Below are 15,692 nucleotides of genomic sequence, written 5' to 3'. Positions count from 1 at the left end.
ATACTTAAGGAACGAGCTACAACAATCTCAGAAATGTTAGCTATTGTCTTCAAGAATTCGTGGAAGATGGTTGAGGTCCCAAATCACCAGAGAAAGGCAAACACAGCATCTATCTTTAAAAAGGGGAACAGACAGGACCCTGGGAATTATAGACCAATCAGCCTAACTTAGATACATAGAAAAATACTGGAATAAAAGTATTAAACAATCAATTTGTAAGCACCTAGAGGATAATAGGGTTATAAAGAAAAACCAGCATTGCTTTCTCAAGAACAAATTATGCCAAACCAGCCTAATTTCATTCTCTGACAGTGCTAATGGCCTAGCTAGTGGATGGGCGGGAAGCAGCAGATGTGCTATATCTTGACTTTAGTAAGGCTTTTAACAGTCCCAGATGACATTCTCATAAACCAATTAGGGACATGTGACAAATGAAATTACTGTAAAGTGGGTGTACAACTAGTTGAAAGACAGTAAGTACTCCAAGAGTAGTTATCAATGGTTCACTGGCATATCAAGTGGAGTTGCACAGGGATAAGTCCTGGATCCGGTACTATTTAATATTTTCATTAATAACTTGGATTATGGAGTGGAGAGGATACATATAAGATGTGCAGATGACAACAAGCTGGGAGGGGGTTGCAAGCACTTTGGAGGACAGGATTAGAATTCAAAACAACCTTGACAAATTGGAGAATTGGTCTGAAATCAACAGGATGAAATTCAATAAAGACAAATGCAAAGTACAACACTTAAGAATGAAAAAATCAAATGCAAAACTACAAAAGGGGGAATAATTGAATAGCGTACAGTACTGCAGAAAAGGATCTGAGGATTATAATGGATCACTAATTGAACAGAAGTAACAACGTGATGCAGTTCCAAAAAAAGGCTAATATCTGGAATGTATTAATAGGAGCGTTATATGAAAGACAAGGGAAGTAACTGTTCCTCCTTATTTGGCACTGGCGAGGCCTCAGTTGGAGTACTAAGTCCAGTTTTGGGTACCGCATTTTCAGAAAGATATGAACAAACTGGAGAGAGTCCAGAGGAGAGTAACAAAAGTGATAAAAGGTTTAGAAAACCTGACCTATTAAAAAACTGAGAAAATTTAGTCCTGAGAAAAGATGACCCAGGAGGAACCTGAAAATAGTCTTCAAATAACTGTTACAAAGAGTACAAGGATCAATTGTTCTCCATGTTCACTGAAGGTAGGACAAGAAGTAACCGACTTAATCTGCGGCAATGAAAATTAGATTAGATATTAGAAAAAAATGCTAACTATAGGGTTAGTTAAAATCTGGAATAGGCTTCCAAGGCTGGTTGTGGAATCCCCATCACTGGAGGTTTTAAAGAACTGACTGGACAAATGATCTAAGTTTACTTGGTCCTGTCTCAACATGGAGGGCTGGACTTAACCTGTTAAGGTCCTTCCAGCCCTACATATGATACTAATTATAACGTTACCTTTTTAAGTAGCTCTCGTTTGCTTGCAGAAGTCAATTCTTTGGGAATCTGCAAATTGGCATCCACACTTAATCGATGCTGTTGCTTTGGGGCTCGAGGTGACAAAATTCCTTTACTGGCCGCCCAGATCTCCCTGTGCCTCTGATGAGGAGATTTACTAGATACTTGATGTTCGTCATTCTGCTGTGGACTGAAAATAATAAAATCAGGTTACTTAAAATATACATTGTTTCTTTATACAAGAAACATTATTTATTACATTCACATTAGAACTGATTCCATCTAGATCTGATGTGCTACAGCCACAACAGAAACTCAGCATCAATGATTACACTAGTTTGCCAGTAAAAATGTTTAAAGGCCCCCGTTGCTTTGATATCTGAATATTGCACGCCAATCCTGCTTCTACTAAAGTCAATAGCAAAACTCCCACTGATTTCATCAGCAGGATCAAGCTCAAAATCAGTAACTTACTTTTTACTTTCCTCCCAACCAGATTTCCATCTTTTGCTTGATTTGGAACTTTGCCAATTTTCCACATTCTCCTTTGGTTCTGGAGTGGACTTTGTAGAATGCTGATTTGCAGTTTCCTGTGGTCTGTCTTCTTGAGTTTTTTTCAATCTCCTTGGATCTCGTGTATCCTGTTTAAGGTTCCTCTTATTAGAATTTCTTTCTTCCCTTGTAGTTAGTGTAAACTCTTCAACATGAGATTGCTTAGGCCCTGACTGACGGAGCTTTCCAATTTTAGGAGTCGAGGAAGTAGGAGACAAACTCCTCAGTCTTCTTTTGGGTGATCTCCTCTCTCTTCTCTTTGGTGAATGGGTAGATGGTGATCGAGACTTAGGAGAGCGTGATCGGGACCTTTTTCTATTACTTGATCTCCCAAGTTTTCCACCCTGTTTTTCTGACTCTTCTGTAATAGAGTCCTGTTTTTGAACAATACCATTAATTACTTTATTTCTGCTGCCAACAGGTCTGTGTTCAGATGTCTTATGTTCCTCTTTTTCTTTTCGCTCCATACTTTTCCTCTTTTCCTTTGTGTCATCATCTTTACCATCTGGCTTCTCCTGAAGATGCTTTTTTAATCTTGGATCTCTTTTACTAATTTCAGATACTTTTATACCCTCACATTCTTGGCTTTTAGCATCTTTAGTATGGGATAACTTGCTTTTCAAAGGGGATGGTGATTTAGATTTTGCATCTAACTGATCAAGTTCTTTCTTCTGTGTTTTCTCACTTGATTTTAACTTTTCTTGCTTTGACAAATTTTGTTTTTCAGCCTGCAGTGTTTTGTTTGCCTTGATATCAGACTGACTTGTGGTAGACAGAAATTCTTTCCTATGACTTTGATCTTTAACATGAGAAGAATGTTGAGCCATCCTATTAAGACGAGGATCTCTGTTTACTACTTTGATATCATGAAACTGAGAAGATGGAGATGGTCTGTTTTTTTCAGATTGCACAGAAGTCTGGTGAGGAGCTTTGACTGTCATATGAGGAGTCTGTGAAACATGTTGTTTGGAAGATGCTTGAACTGAACCCATGGTGGTTGCCCCTTGTTGAACACTAAGAGAAACTGCCTAAAATGGGGGGAAAAAAGAGTTAGCATGTAAAATATAAGCCCTAAACCAGTGTTACTCAGCTGCACTGCACCTTGAAAATCAACTACAGAAGAAAAAGCTTCGAAAGTTAATGATTAAACCAGTTAAATACAAAATAATCACGCCTAGGACCAGTCCTCTAAGCACTTGTACTGAAATGCAGTAGCATTACAGAAAACAGAAATGAAGATCAAGTGGAAAAACAATGCAATATCAATGCTACATAAAAGACTACTTATATATATATATATATATCTTTCAAAACGTGATGTAAAGTTTTTCACTATTGTATTTCAGGGTTTTTCCATCTGATCCCAAGAAATCATGAAAAAGTAGAAATTCAAGATACGAACACATGATAGGCATGGTAAGACTGACACATTTGCCTTTTGGGAGACAAACCTGACATGTGTGTTGAAAATATTTATACAGGCTTCCTGCTCCAGTCTATGTTAGAAACAAATGTTTTGTTTTCAAAAAACGACTGGGATAAAAATTGCTGAAAATACATGGTTTGTGTGCTTTTAACATGTATATAGTATAGTGACTACTACAAAAATGGGAGGGTTGGCTCTGTGTTGCCAGACATATATCACTTTGGGAACGCAAAAACAACAAAAATTGTAAATTGTAATAAAAAGTCAAGTTGCAATAAAAAGCCTTCCATCACTCCAGTTTTGAATAAAAAAACCACTAAGATATTTGGAAGTAATACATATTTAATCCTAAAACCCCTAATTTTACAATTAGCTCCACGTTGGAAAATACCACTGCAGGAACATGGCCTTATTCTACGACAACTTGGCTTTCCCAAAAGGGAGAAAACTGCCATACTCCACTACATATACAGCGAACAGTACAGCCAAGATATTGTTTTATAAATACTTCAAACAACAAAAAATTTCCATTTGTTTTGTTCAATGTATGACAAAACTAATTCCCTACTCACCAACTGGGCTTTAGTCTGTTCCAGCTCCAGCTCTAATTTTTTCTGTTGAAGTTCCAACAACTGTTTTTGCTTTGCCAGCAGTTGTTGTCTTATTAGTTGCTCTTGGGTCAAATTCTTCTGAATTTCAGGAACAGCTGGAGGAGTTGAGGTACCAGATGAACTGACTGTAGAAGTAGGTGCAGGAGATTCCTCAGCCTACAAAGAAAAATAATTTGAAGGACATTACAACTCTTGGAGGGAGAAACAAGTGGAAGAGGTTCAAAATTGTAACCGAATCTCATTTAACTGCTGTATGGATACTTTATTTCATTTGTATTACAATTTACCAACTATAAATTAGTTTTTAAATTTCATGAAAAAAATCATTAGAACATTTTAAAATGTTGCGCAATTCAAATTTTCAAACAGTGATTGCTTAAAAACTATCATTTAATACAATTTATAAATAGGCAATGAATATTCAGCATTTTAGTTAAACTCCAATTTTGACATGTGAAAGATAAACCCAATTAATCTTTAAATAATTGAGAACTGTGTCTTACCTGGCTGCCTATACAGATCATCTACTTCTTCAAAATTCTTTAATAATGGCTTACAAAGTGTCAGCAAAATGGGACACGTAAACAATAAAAACTGTGTATCACCATCTGCTCATGCAGAAATCACATTAAAACTTACCGATTTATTTAAAAACTTAGGATTCACATGGATGCTAGAAGTATTCACATTTGGGGGTAGAGGTTTAATTGGCCAAGCAGGATCTAATGAGTTGACTCTGACATCAAGGGCATACAGTTTCTTCAAAGGGAAAATTTCATCCCATGTGGAGCGTAATTTAAATAAACTTTTCCTAGTATTTTCATCCACCTAAAAACAACAGAACAATTCTATGGCTTGTTAAGTTAATATAAAACAACTTTAGCACATGCTTAAAAAAAGATTATAATTTCAGATATTTTATTCTATACCTGCACTAACTTAGAAACTTTATCCTTTCATAAAATCTTTAATGAACACAGCTGAGTATTTAGAACTAAGCAAATTGTTCTAAGAAACATACAAATATACCAACAGAACCAAGTACAGCACCTGTCCAATGTAGGTTTTAATTGAAGAGCATATGTCAGTTATTCTATGAAAACCTTAAAACAGCACAAATGTATATGTGGATTTGCTGCTTGAAAGGCATTTGAGGGTTTCATAGCATGTTACCATCCTCCTTAACAGGCTTTTCATTTTGTATATCAAGATGCTCAAATTTCTTAATTTTGCCCAATTTCTGTAAAAAAAAATTTAAATACTGACAGCCAAAAAACTATACAATATATAAATCTATAGCGATTGACAAAGTGGAAACTGCTAGCAAATCAGAGAACTGCCTTCTAAATATTCTGATTTACTGAGCTTTCACATCATTATTTAGACATTTGGCTTGTACATCACAACGTTTTGACTCTGTTTTTACTCAACTACAACATATCATTGGGAAACAATTTGAATAAATGTAGCAAAAATAAAATTACCTAGAAGTCAATTAAAGTTTTTGTTCAATTGTATAAGGACATGGATCCATAAACTAGAGTGCTAAATCTCTAGTGTATCTATCTTTTTATAAACGCTTTCAATAGTTTCAAATATCCTATCATGAGGTGAATTAGAAATTTATATTAAAAATATTCAACTCTTATTTGCTTTATTAATAAATGCTTATAATATGAAGACCCTTAACTCAATGTACCTCAACAGCTGTCCATAGTTCATGTTATTTAAGCCAATAAATTTTTGCTTTTTAGACAATTTTTACTGCAGTGCTAAATTTATCAATACAAATTGATAAAAAACATACTATAATTTGAAGTTTCAAACTAAATTGAAGCATTCCAAAGAATTCCCATCAATAGTGTGCTCTGTAATCCTTAAAGGAAAGATCTACCTATTTTTTCTTAAATACAGTAGTTTGAAATTCACAGCAAAAATAGCTGCAAGGATTGAACTGAAAATCTGACTACTCTTGCTAGTGACCATCTTACTAATAAGCAAGATTTATAACAATAACAACACTGGAATCCAAGACAGTATCAACTGGCTTCTATCCATTTTAATGCCAATTTAACTATTAAACGTGACATCCATTTAGTATTTAGGTATTAAATAAGCATTAAAACAGAATATAATTGGGAGTGGTTCAAAGTAAGGGATGGTAAACCTATGAAGCTCAGAAATGTCAATTATAATCCACAGTTCTAGATCCTGTTGCACTGGAAAAGCATGGACAGAGCTTTTACTGGTCACCTGTTATCATGATTTAATTCACAAGGCTTTACAGAACATGGAAATGTTCCTTTAAATAGTCTACGTTCATCAATTCAATCTATTCAACAACTATTCACAAAGTAAAAATTAACATTTAAAAAGATACATATGAATTGAAGTGTTAAAAGAAACATTGAGATCCTTAATGGGATGTAAAACCTGAACAGAAAATGCTAAATATCCACCAAAAATTTTAATTAATTTTATCTGCTAAATTTATGGGATGATATTTTATCTTGATATACAGAAAATTACATAAGGTAACTCATTTCCAGTTTGATTTAAATCCATTAAGACCCAATCCTTCAAAAACTTTACTCAGGTTTGTCTTTTTTCCTTGGAAGAATAGTCCCAATTATTTCTTGTGATTAAGGATGACAAACATGAACAAAGAGTTTGCAGCTCTGGACCCATAACTTGATCACAACATTGAAACAAAACACTCATGTGTAACATGCTAGTTTTACTTTCTTAGAAAGCCTTTCACCATAGGCCACTAAATGAATGTCAGCGTGTCACTGACTTGCATTCTTCATAGTTAAGCACTCATTTTTGCCACTCCAGGTGCAAAAAATTTAAAATGAACAACAAAGTCAACTTCAGCTACAAAAGGCAAAAATAATCGCCCTCTCAAAAAGAGAGAGAGAGAATAATGTCCAAGTACTTTCTTTGCATAAAGGGCATTCACTATCTTTAAAAAAACAAAATCAAAACAACCACCATTTAAAATAGATTAACCTGTACCACAGCAATAGATCTTACCAGGTAAGTGTTATATTACATGACAGAAAAAATGCTAATATGAACTTCTTTAGTGAGATATACTACAGAAGTATGTTAATTTAGCAAAACTTCACTTCATAATCACCATGATCTGATAACCTCTCTCTTAGGTACTTCTAACAGCTTTTCTTTTATATGTAACAGTGTAGTAAAAGACAAATTAAAAAACATATTCATTGTTATACTTCACCATGCAAGAAAACCCAACGCTGAAAGGCAAATATTTATTTATACAGGAGACAACTTTGATTAGACTACAGAACTTTCTGAAAGCATATGTACCTTTTCAAATACACAAATAAATGTTGCAACTAGGTTTTTAGTAAATGCAGTAAGATACTCTCTTCCAACGTTCTTGACAATGGAATCCATAAGGTACATAACAGGAAGCTTCTCTGTAGAAGGAGCCTGAAGTAATAAGAAGAAACTGAGAAGTTTAGTATTACAAACACATTTGAACATTTTTAAGATTAAAGGATAACCAATCCCAAAAATACAGGTCTCTATTTTTGGCTGACATTACAAAACAAAGGATTATTTTGTACAACTGAACTTGGGAAGTTTATTATCAACAAGTACCGTGCTGTGTGTCTACCAAACAAAAACACAAACAGTTTAGTTATTTGTTTTAAGTTTGTGTATGAAATGACTTTGGCAAAAAAAATTAGCACACCAGACAGTGTTACTATTAAGTGTTTGAACGTAACTGTTTCAGGTACATTTGAAAGATTTTAAATTAACATGAAACCACTATTAGTTAGTGCTGGAACTTCTAATAATTGTGACTTGTAACTTAAAGCTGTTTATCTAAATTTCAAGTTAACAGAATTCAGACTTCTGGCAGAAAGGCCCCAAAAATGTAACTCTGTAGATGTAGATTATATGTTGAATACGACAGTCTTTTTGTAACCTACATTTGGAATAAAGTTACGTCACCGCAATCCAAACGAACGAGGAGTCTCGGCCTCCTATAGCAGTTGTAGTTATTCAGTCAGATTTTCAAGCTGTATGCAAAACATGCAGCTAAAACAAGAAGTTCTAAACCCAAACAAAATTCAACTATGAGGTTGGTCATGGGAGTACGGATGAGCTTGTCTGGAAACCAAGATTTTCACTCAAGGTAGTCTTCAAACTCCGGACTCTCCATTGTCAAAGGAGCAGGAATTTTTTTTTAAGTTCATACACAAGACTGTTACTTAGTTTGTGCAGTAGGACTAGTGTGGTTGTGTTGAGACTGGTACAGCAACTTCCAAAGCAAATGAAGCCTTGTTGGCCTAACCCCCCAAAATGAATTTTAATGTCTACTATTGGCTTTCACAAGCAGAAGGCACAGCAATCTTCCAGAAAGCATCAGCAGGTACACAGACTTGTTGAAAGGACAACGTAAAAGGCACATGTTGTGTTAACTTTGCTCCTCTTCCACAGGAACATCCATTGATAAAACTTTCCCCATCTACCATCCCACAAGTCCATGTATAAATGTCAGTACATTTACTCATAGCTAAGTTTAGACGGGGTTATCCAGTGGGTCCATAAATCATTCGACACCTCACTTCACAAAACCCATTGTCCAGACAAGCGTGTGGAAGTGCTCTTGCTTTACAGTTTTATATTTAGTACCTTTCCCGTTAGAGTGGCTTAAGAAAACTGCACACAAAATTAATATAGGTCATTTTGAGTCTACAAGTCTTGTATGTGGGTAAATCAGAGCCAAACTATGTTGTGTTTTCACTCTTAAATGTATTTTTATTTATAATATTTTCAAACCATTCCACTACCATGACCTGAAGCTTGCTCAAAGAGGCAAATAAGGGGTAATTTCTTCTTAAACATTAAATCTGGTAGCAGCCTAAAGTAATTTGTATACATACTGAAAAATTAAATTAGTATATGGCATGTCTTAATATGTAATAGGAAGGTGCAGTTAAAATATAAAAACTAATTGTGGTAAATGCACAATATGGCTTACATCATCAGTACACTCTCTCATCTGGGTATTGAAAATGTGCATATTTTAACACTATTGTGTGAAACAGATACACCTCTGGCCGTAGTAAGCCAAAGACTAAGTGTCCAATGCTGCTGGATATTAAAATGGCTGGGATGGTTTTGGTTTCTTCTTAAGGTAGCTTATTAAAAACCTTTTTTAATTCTGAATGGCTTGTTTAAAAAAAACAGGAAGATTATAATAATCGAAGTCAGATTTCAGTGAAACACACACAGCTGTCTGACCAGCCCTTATTCCCAAGAGCTACTTATACAGTAGGAGCTATACATTTTTCCATTTCATCACTGAGTGTGTTTGCACACAGGCTCAGTATACTCAGCTACGCTAAAGTCTGAGATCTTCTGGATCCTTTTAACTAATAAAGTCATTTTAAAAAGTGTCACTTGCATTACACACCAGGTTGTGAAGTAATCACACGTGGAAGTACTTCAATCTGGTAAGGAAGTCAGCCTGTTTTAGCATTGACTCATGTAATTTAAAAGACTTATATAGAAAACCCAACGCTGAATACTTCAGTCATTCAGGTATTATATTTTAAGAACCAAGGCTTAGATAAGGCTGGAATTTTTAAGTCTTCATTTCCGGAAGTGTTTATTAGGTCAATATAGTTATCAAGTTCTCCATTAACCACAAGAGTGAATCCTAGTTTGGAATGTACTATGGTTTTCAGATGCCAATACAGTTAGAATACAGCACAGAACTCTTTCTATTAGCTGAAAGATACCCACAAGACACTACCCAAAAGCCAGGGGAGTGCAGCATAATAACCAGAACATTGAAGAATACTAACTATAAGCTTGTTTGCACAGTGGGGTTTGGCCTTCATTAGAGAACGCTTGCTGTTCTCTTTCAATGAATGTATGAAATTTTTGCTGAAGATGTGCGTCTCTGTGGGGTTTTTTTTATTAGTTTTCTGAAGAATATGAACCTTAAACTCATTTTGATATCTGAACCCCCAGTCATGTCACTTTTAAACACTTAACAAATAACCATGTAAATAATATTGATTTTGGAAACAGATTCTGCACTAAACAATGGTAAATAAAAAGACAAATACATATTTCACACGTTTTATTTACAAATTTTATAATACCAGTCACACAGTTCAAAACCATTTATTAAAATGTAAAGCAAACCACTCAGTTTTACACTGAACAGAAACTGTCTCCAGGCAACACTTTTTTTTTTTTTAAAGTGGCTTAGTAAAGGAGGTCAATTTCCCAGGAAGAACTAAAAACTTGCCTTATGTAACCAGTCACTAACAGTAACTAGGCAAAACTAACCATAGATACAGGATTTAAAACATCTTTAAAAAAACAGGGAGGCTCTAAAACCACCCAAAAAGGAAAAAATTCACAGCATTGGTATTTATGACAAATTATTTAATATGCACATCCATTGCCCCGTATTAGAAATAATGATGAAATCTATCAGATTGAGAAAGCACCCCCCCAAAGAAAAGGCAAAGCCCAGCCCCTGAAGACATTTAGAACTAGTCTGGACAACGGTCTGGAGAACCCACCGTAGGTAGCCATCCTGCTCTGACTGTAAGATAAATAACTTTAGAGGCCTTTCCCTCCCCATCTAAATTTTACAATTTTCCCTATGATAAACCTCAATTTAAAGCCACAATACAAAAGCCCTAGACCACCTAATAGCAGAAGGAACAGGGGAGAAAGAGTCGGTTGTGTTGATGGGGGCGGGGATGAAAAGGAGCTATTTTACTGGAATTAAATTCAGGGCTAGTTAAAATCCTCTGCTTAAAAAAATGTAATAAACCCCCATGTGCCCATGGCTGACTGATGTCAGCAACTGCCTGGATTGGGCTTTGAGGAAGCATCCTCTTTCCCCTTTGTATCATGTGCTCTCAGGCGCCATGTTAGGATCCTACAAGCTGCATTTCTTCTCCCCTGCCCCGACCAATAAGCTTCTCTAACCAAGTTAGATTACACACACCCACCACACTAAGCTTCTAGTGAAGCAGATAGTCTATAGCCTGAACAGACTCCCCACACCAAAATAAACTTCTCTAAGGAAACAACCCCATCACCACCACTGGAACTTCTCTAACCAGAACAGATGTTCGCCCTCGCTCTGCCTAAATAAACTTTTCCTCATCAGAGCAGATTCTGCCCCAGCCCCACCCCACGGATGTCTTCAAAAAGAAGCAGGGGAAATAGTCCTGTCTTTCAAACTATGAGGGAGTTTCATTTAGAAACTAAGAAACGGGAAATCTTTCTTCTACAAAACTCCGATTTATTTTCATTTATTTAAACTACCCAGAAAAAAGCTACGATTTTGTGTCCCCCGCTCCACCCGCCCCAGAACGTGGTTATAATTGCACTACAAATGACTGAACTGATGGGTTTAAGCGTCAAAACAGAGCCACTGAGTATCATCCCCACAGCCAGGGGACCCCGGCTGCCGGGCGAGGTGGTCCTATGGCCCCGTCACTGCCAGGCCGCCATGTTGTCTCTCGGATTTACACGGGCCTTCGTTCCCAATATCTATGGTCCGCTCGGAGCGGCTCCGGGGGCCGATTCCCGACACCTCCCCGGACGCCAGATTCCCTGTCACAATTATCCCCGTGCTCGACAGCACGCTAGTGTCGGGGCGGGGGGCTACTCCTCCCCTGCCTGCAAGGGGCCTACACTCGGTGTGGAGAAGATGAATCCCCGGTGCCTCGCTCCCTGCCCGCGTTTGGCACTATGGCTCCCCGCCTGCCTGCTCTGGGCCCGTCCTTCCTCCCTCCCCGAGCTCCCCTGATGCTGGCCCCGGAACCCTTCCCCAGCCCCCCTCCCCAAGCCGCCCCCCCGCCGCTCCTGCCGCCTCCGATCCGTCCCTTCCTCAAATCCCCAGTCCTCCTGCCTGCCCCCACCTCCGTGGGCAGTCACCTGCCTCTAGCGCCCCGCCACCCCCCGCGTCCTGCTATCCCCGCCTCCCTGCCTTCGCCTAGTCCCCCTCCCCCGGCTCCGCCAGCCCCCCGCCCCGGGCTCCCCGGGCTCCCCTCCACACACACAGGCGCCCCCCACGCCCCGGCCTGCCTCGCCCCTGCCCGGCCTGTCCCCCCAGCAGTATAGGTAGGAGTAGTAGTCGGTGGAATATAAAAACCTTGGCGATTTGCGCCTCGATCAGGGAGACGATGTCCTTGGCGAAGGGCACGTTCTCCTCGGCCAGGATGGTCAGCATGTTGATGTGCGGCTTGCTGTTGAACGTCAGGTCCTCCAGCGACGACTGGTAATCGCGGCACGCGTCCTCCCGGGCCTCGGCGCCGCCTGCGCTGCTCTCCGGGCCCGACATCCTCCTCGGACCGGGGCCAGCGACAGGACCCGACCCACCGACCGAGAGCCCCCTCCCCGCGATCCCCCGCCGCCGCCGCCGCCGAGCGATGCCGCCCCTCGCCGATGCCTTCGGGATCTTCTACCGCATCCTCCGGGCCGGGGCTCCCGCTGCTGATGGTGCCGCCGCCGCCGCTGGTACTACTGCCGCCTCCCCAGCCGCCGCCGTCTCAATCTTACACACACAAAATGGCGGCGGCCGCGACTCGCGAATTTCTTCTTCCTCCAACCGTTGCGTCATGTGAAATTGTTCTAAGGGGAGGGGGGCGGGCCCTTGGGAAGCCCCTTTTGTTCCCTTACTGTGTTCTGGTTGGCTCAATGTTAGACCTCGCTTTTTCTGATTGGCTCCCTGGTAACGTAGCTACTTGTGATTGGCTATTTTTTCACGTGATTGGTTCTCGCACTAAACCCCGGGTCCTCTTCGCCGCTCTGTGTTACAATTGGTTGGTTTGTTTCTTCCCTCATTCCTGATTCGTTGTGGCTTTTAATCCCGCCTCTCTTTACTGGTTTAAATTTTGATTGGTTCTCTCTTGTAAACCCGCCCTTCCCCGAAGTTCTAAATTATGATTGCTTCTTCCACGTAACTCCACCGCCTACACCCGTACTTTTCTTCAGCTGCGTCGTCAAGCGCTGTGTACCATCCGAGACCTAGTTTCCTATTGGCCAGTCCGTTCGCTCAGCTGTTGGCATGGCAACTCGGGCTGGTCTGAGGCCTACTTAACCACCCTGAAGCCTGGTGGCTTGCAAACAACGCCAATAAAGGCAGCCAAGTTTGTGCTAGACGCTCTGTTGTCCTCACAACATCCTGCGTGGTGTCAGACACCAGTGCTAAGGGAGACCCAGACTATACAGCCTGCTCCGTCCTGTTGTTCTTTCAGAGCCCAAGCAGGCTGGGCTGGCGCCTGTACCGCTTCCATCCTCATTCACGCCTTCCCAACAGCCCCTCAGGCTGGCCAGAGGTGCTGCACACGCCCTGCAGTTGTCCCTGTTTCAGATGGACAATCTGTTTTTCAGATCATCTTTTACTATAATAACTAAGCACTGTAAACGATCGTCTTTTACTGTAATAACTAAGCACTGTAAATGATTGTAAAAAACTACGAGAACAGCCCATAAATGAATCAATTCTCATACAACTCTTGACCCCTCTCATTTTGAACATAGTTTTGAGCTACACTATTAAATCATCTGATGAAGTGAGCTGTAGCTCACTGTCATAAATATAAAGGGAAGGGTAAACCCCTTTGAAATCCCTCCTGGCCAGGGGAAAGCTCCTCTCACCTGTAAAGGGTTAAGAAGCTAAAGGTAACCTCGCTGGCACCTGACCAAAATGACCAATGAGGAGACAAGATACTTTCAAAAGCTGGGAGGAGGGAGAGAAACAAAGGGTCTGTGTCTGTCTGTAGTCGTCTTTGCCGGGGATAGACCAGGAATGGAGTCTTAGAACTTTTAGTAAGTAATCTAGCTAGGTACGTGTTAAATTATGATTTCTTTAAATGGCTGAGAAAAGAATTGTGCTGAATAGAATAACTACTTCTGTCTGTGTATCTTTTTTGTAACTTAAGGTTTTGCCTAGAGGGGTTCTCTATGTTTTTGAATCTAATTACCCTGTAAGATATCTACCATCCTGATTTTACAGGGGGGATTTCTTTATTTCTATTTACTTCTATTTTTTATTAAAAGTCTTCTTGTAAAACACTGAATGCTTTTTCATTGTTCTCAGATCCAAGGGTTTGGGTCTGTGGTCACCTATGCAAATTGGTGAGGCTTTTTATCCCACATTTCCCAGGAAAGGGGGGGTGCAAGTGTTGGGAGGATTGTTCATTGTTCTTAAGATCCAAGGGTCTGGGTCTGTAGTCACCTAGGCAAATTGGTGAGGCTTTTTACCAAACCTTGGCCAGGAAGTGGGGTGCAAGGTTTTGGGAAGTATTTTGGGGGGAAGGACGCGTCCAAACAGCTCTTCCCCAGTAACCAGTATTAGTTTGGTGGTGGTAGCGGCCAGTCCAAGGTGTAATATTTTGTACCTTGGGGAAGTTTTGACCTAAGCTGGTAAAGATAAGCTTAGGAGGTTTTTCATGCAGGTCCCCACATCTGTACCCTAGAGTTCAGAGTGGGGGAGGAACCGTGACACTCACGAAAGCTTATGCTCAAATAAATTGGTTAGTCTCTAAGGTGCCACAAGTACTCCTTTTCTTTTTGCGAATACAGACTAACACGGCTGTTACTCTAAAAACTATTAAAGTTATACAGCTATAACTTGGACCGTGTCTACACGAGCACTATACTGTAATGAGGTGGGTGAAACCTTGTTATGGGTTGAGTTAAAACCTCCTTCAGGGGCAGGCAGATGTATGAACGAATCCTCCATTTAAGATAGTTGTAAGAGACAGTTACGAACATAAGAATGACCATACTGGGTCAGACCAATAGTCCAGCTAGCCCAGTATCCTGTCTTCCGACAGTGGCCAATGCCACATGCTTCAAAGGGAATGAACAGAACAGGGCAATCATTATGTGATCCATCCCCTGTCGTCCACTCCTAACTTCTGGCAGTCAGAGGCTAGGGACACCCAGAGTATGGGGTTGCATCACTCATGGACTTAAACAAAGCCTAATAGAGACTGCCCAGAAACTAGCATCATAGGAGCAGACACAGGGTTCAATGTGTATTGTGACCAGGAGGGTGTGGGTGTGTGATAGAACACACAGAAAAGAAGCTGGGAACACACAGGACTGTCTGGGAGAGGTAAAAAGGCAAGAAAGCCAAGCACCAGCATGTGAGCATGGTGTGACCCTGGAAAAACCCAGAGACTGAGGGCTTGTCTACACTTGAAATGCTACAGTGCAACAGCTCTTGGCTATAGTGCTTAAGTGTAGAAACTACCTACGCTGAGGGGAGGGTTTCTCTCATTGGTGTAGGTAATCCACCTCTCCAAGAGGTGGTAGCTAAGTCATTGGAACAATTCTACATGGGGATTTAGGTTATCTTAACTACGGCACTCTGGGGTGTGGATTTTTCTATGGATTTTTCACCTGGCCAACATACTTAAACCAACCTAATTTTCTAGTGTTGACCAGACCAGTATTACATTAAAGTTCACTGAGGCTATGTCTACTCTACCACTTATGTCGGTATAATTTATGTTGCTCAGAGGTGTAAATAAGCCACCCCCTGAGAAACATAAGTTACACCAACCTAAGCTTCTCCCGCCAACATAGCTACCGCCACTCGT

General features: G+C 40.0%; 1 protein-coding gene across 1 annotated transcript in view; it reads right to left on the bottom strand.

Annotated features, from left to right (window-relative positions):
* PCF11 (PCF11 cleavage and polyadenylation factor subunit) overlaps positions 1–14,034 on the bottom strand; it is a 29,230-nt gene extending 15,196 nt beyond the window's left edge. The window contains exons 1-6 of the mRNA XM_084651631.1: positions 12,233–14,034; positions 7,396–7,521; positions 4,696–4,884; positions 4,018–4,212; positions 1,942–3,047; positions 1,468–1,657 (exon numbers count right to left, since the gene is read on the bottom strand). Of these exons, the coding sequence (XP_084507757.1) occupies positions 1,468–1,657; positions 1,942–3,047; positions 4,018–4,212; positions 4,696–4,884; positions 7,396–7,521; positions 12,233–12,421 (1,995 nt within the window). The 5' untranslated portion in view covers positions 12,422–14,034. The remainder of the gene's footprint in view (positions 1–1,467; positions 1,658–1,941; positions 3,048–4,017; positions 4,213–4,695; positions 4,885–7,395; positions 7,522–12,232) is intronic.
* Positions 14,035–15,692: the final 1,658 nt, after the last annotated feature.

The sequence above is a fragment of the Lepidochelys olivacea genome (assembly GCF_965140295.1).
Source record: "Lepidochelys olivacea isolate rLepOli2 genome assembly, chromosome: 1".
Classification (NCBI taxonomy): domain Eukaryota; kingdom Metazoa; phylum Chordata; order Testudines; family Cheloniidae; genus Lepidochelys; species Lepidochelys olivacea.
Note: the sequence above shows the minus strand (reverse complement) of the source record. Positions and strands in the feature narration are given on the sequence as shown.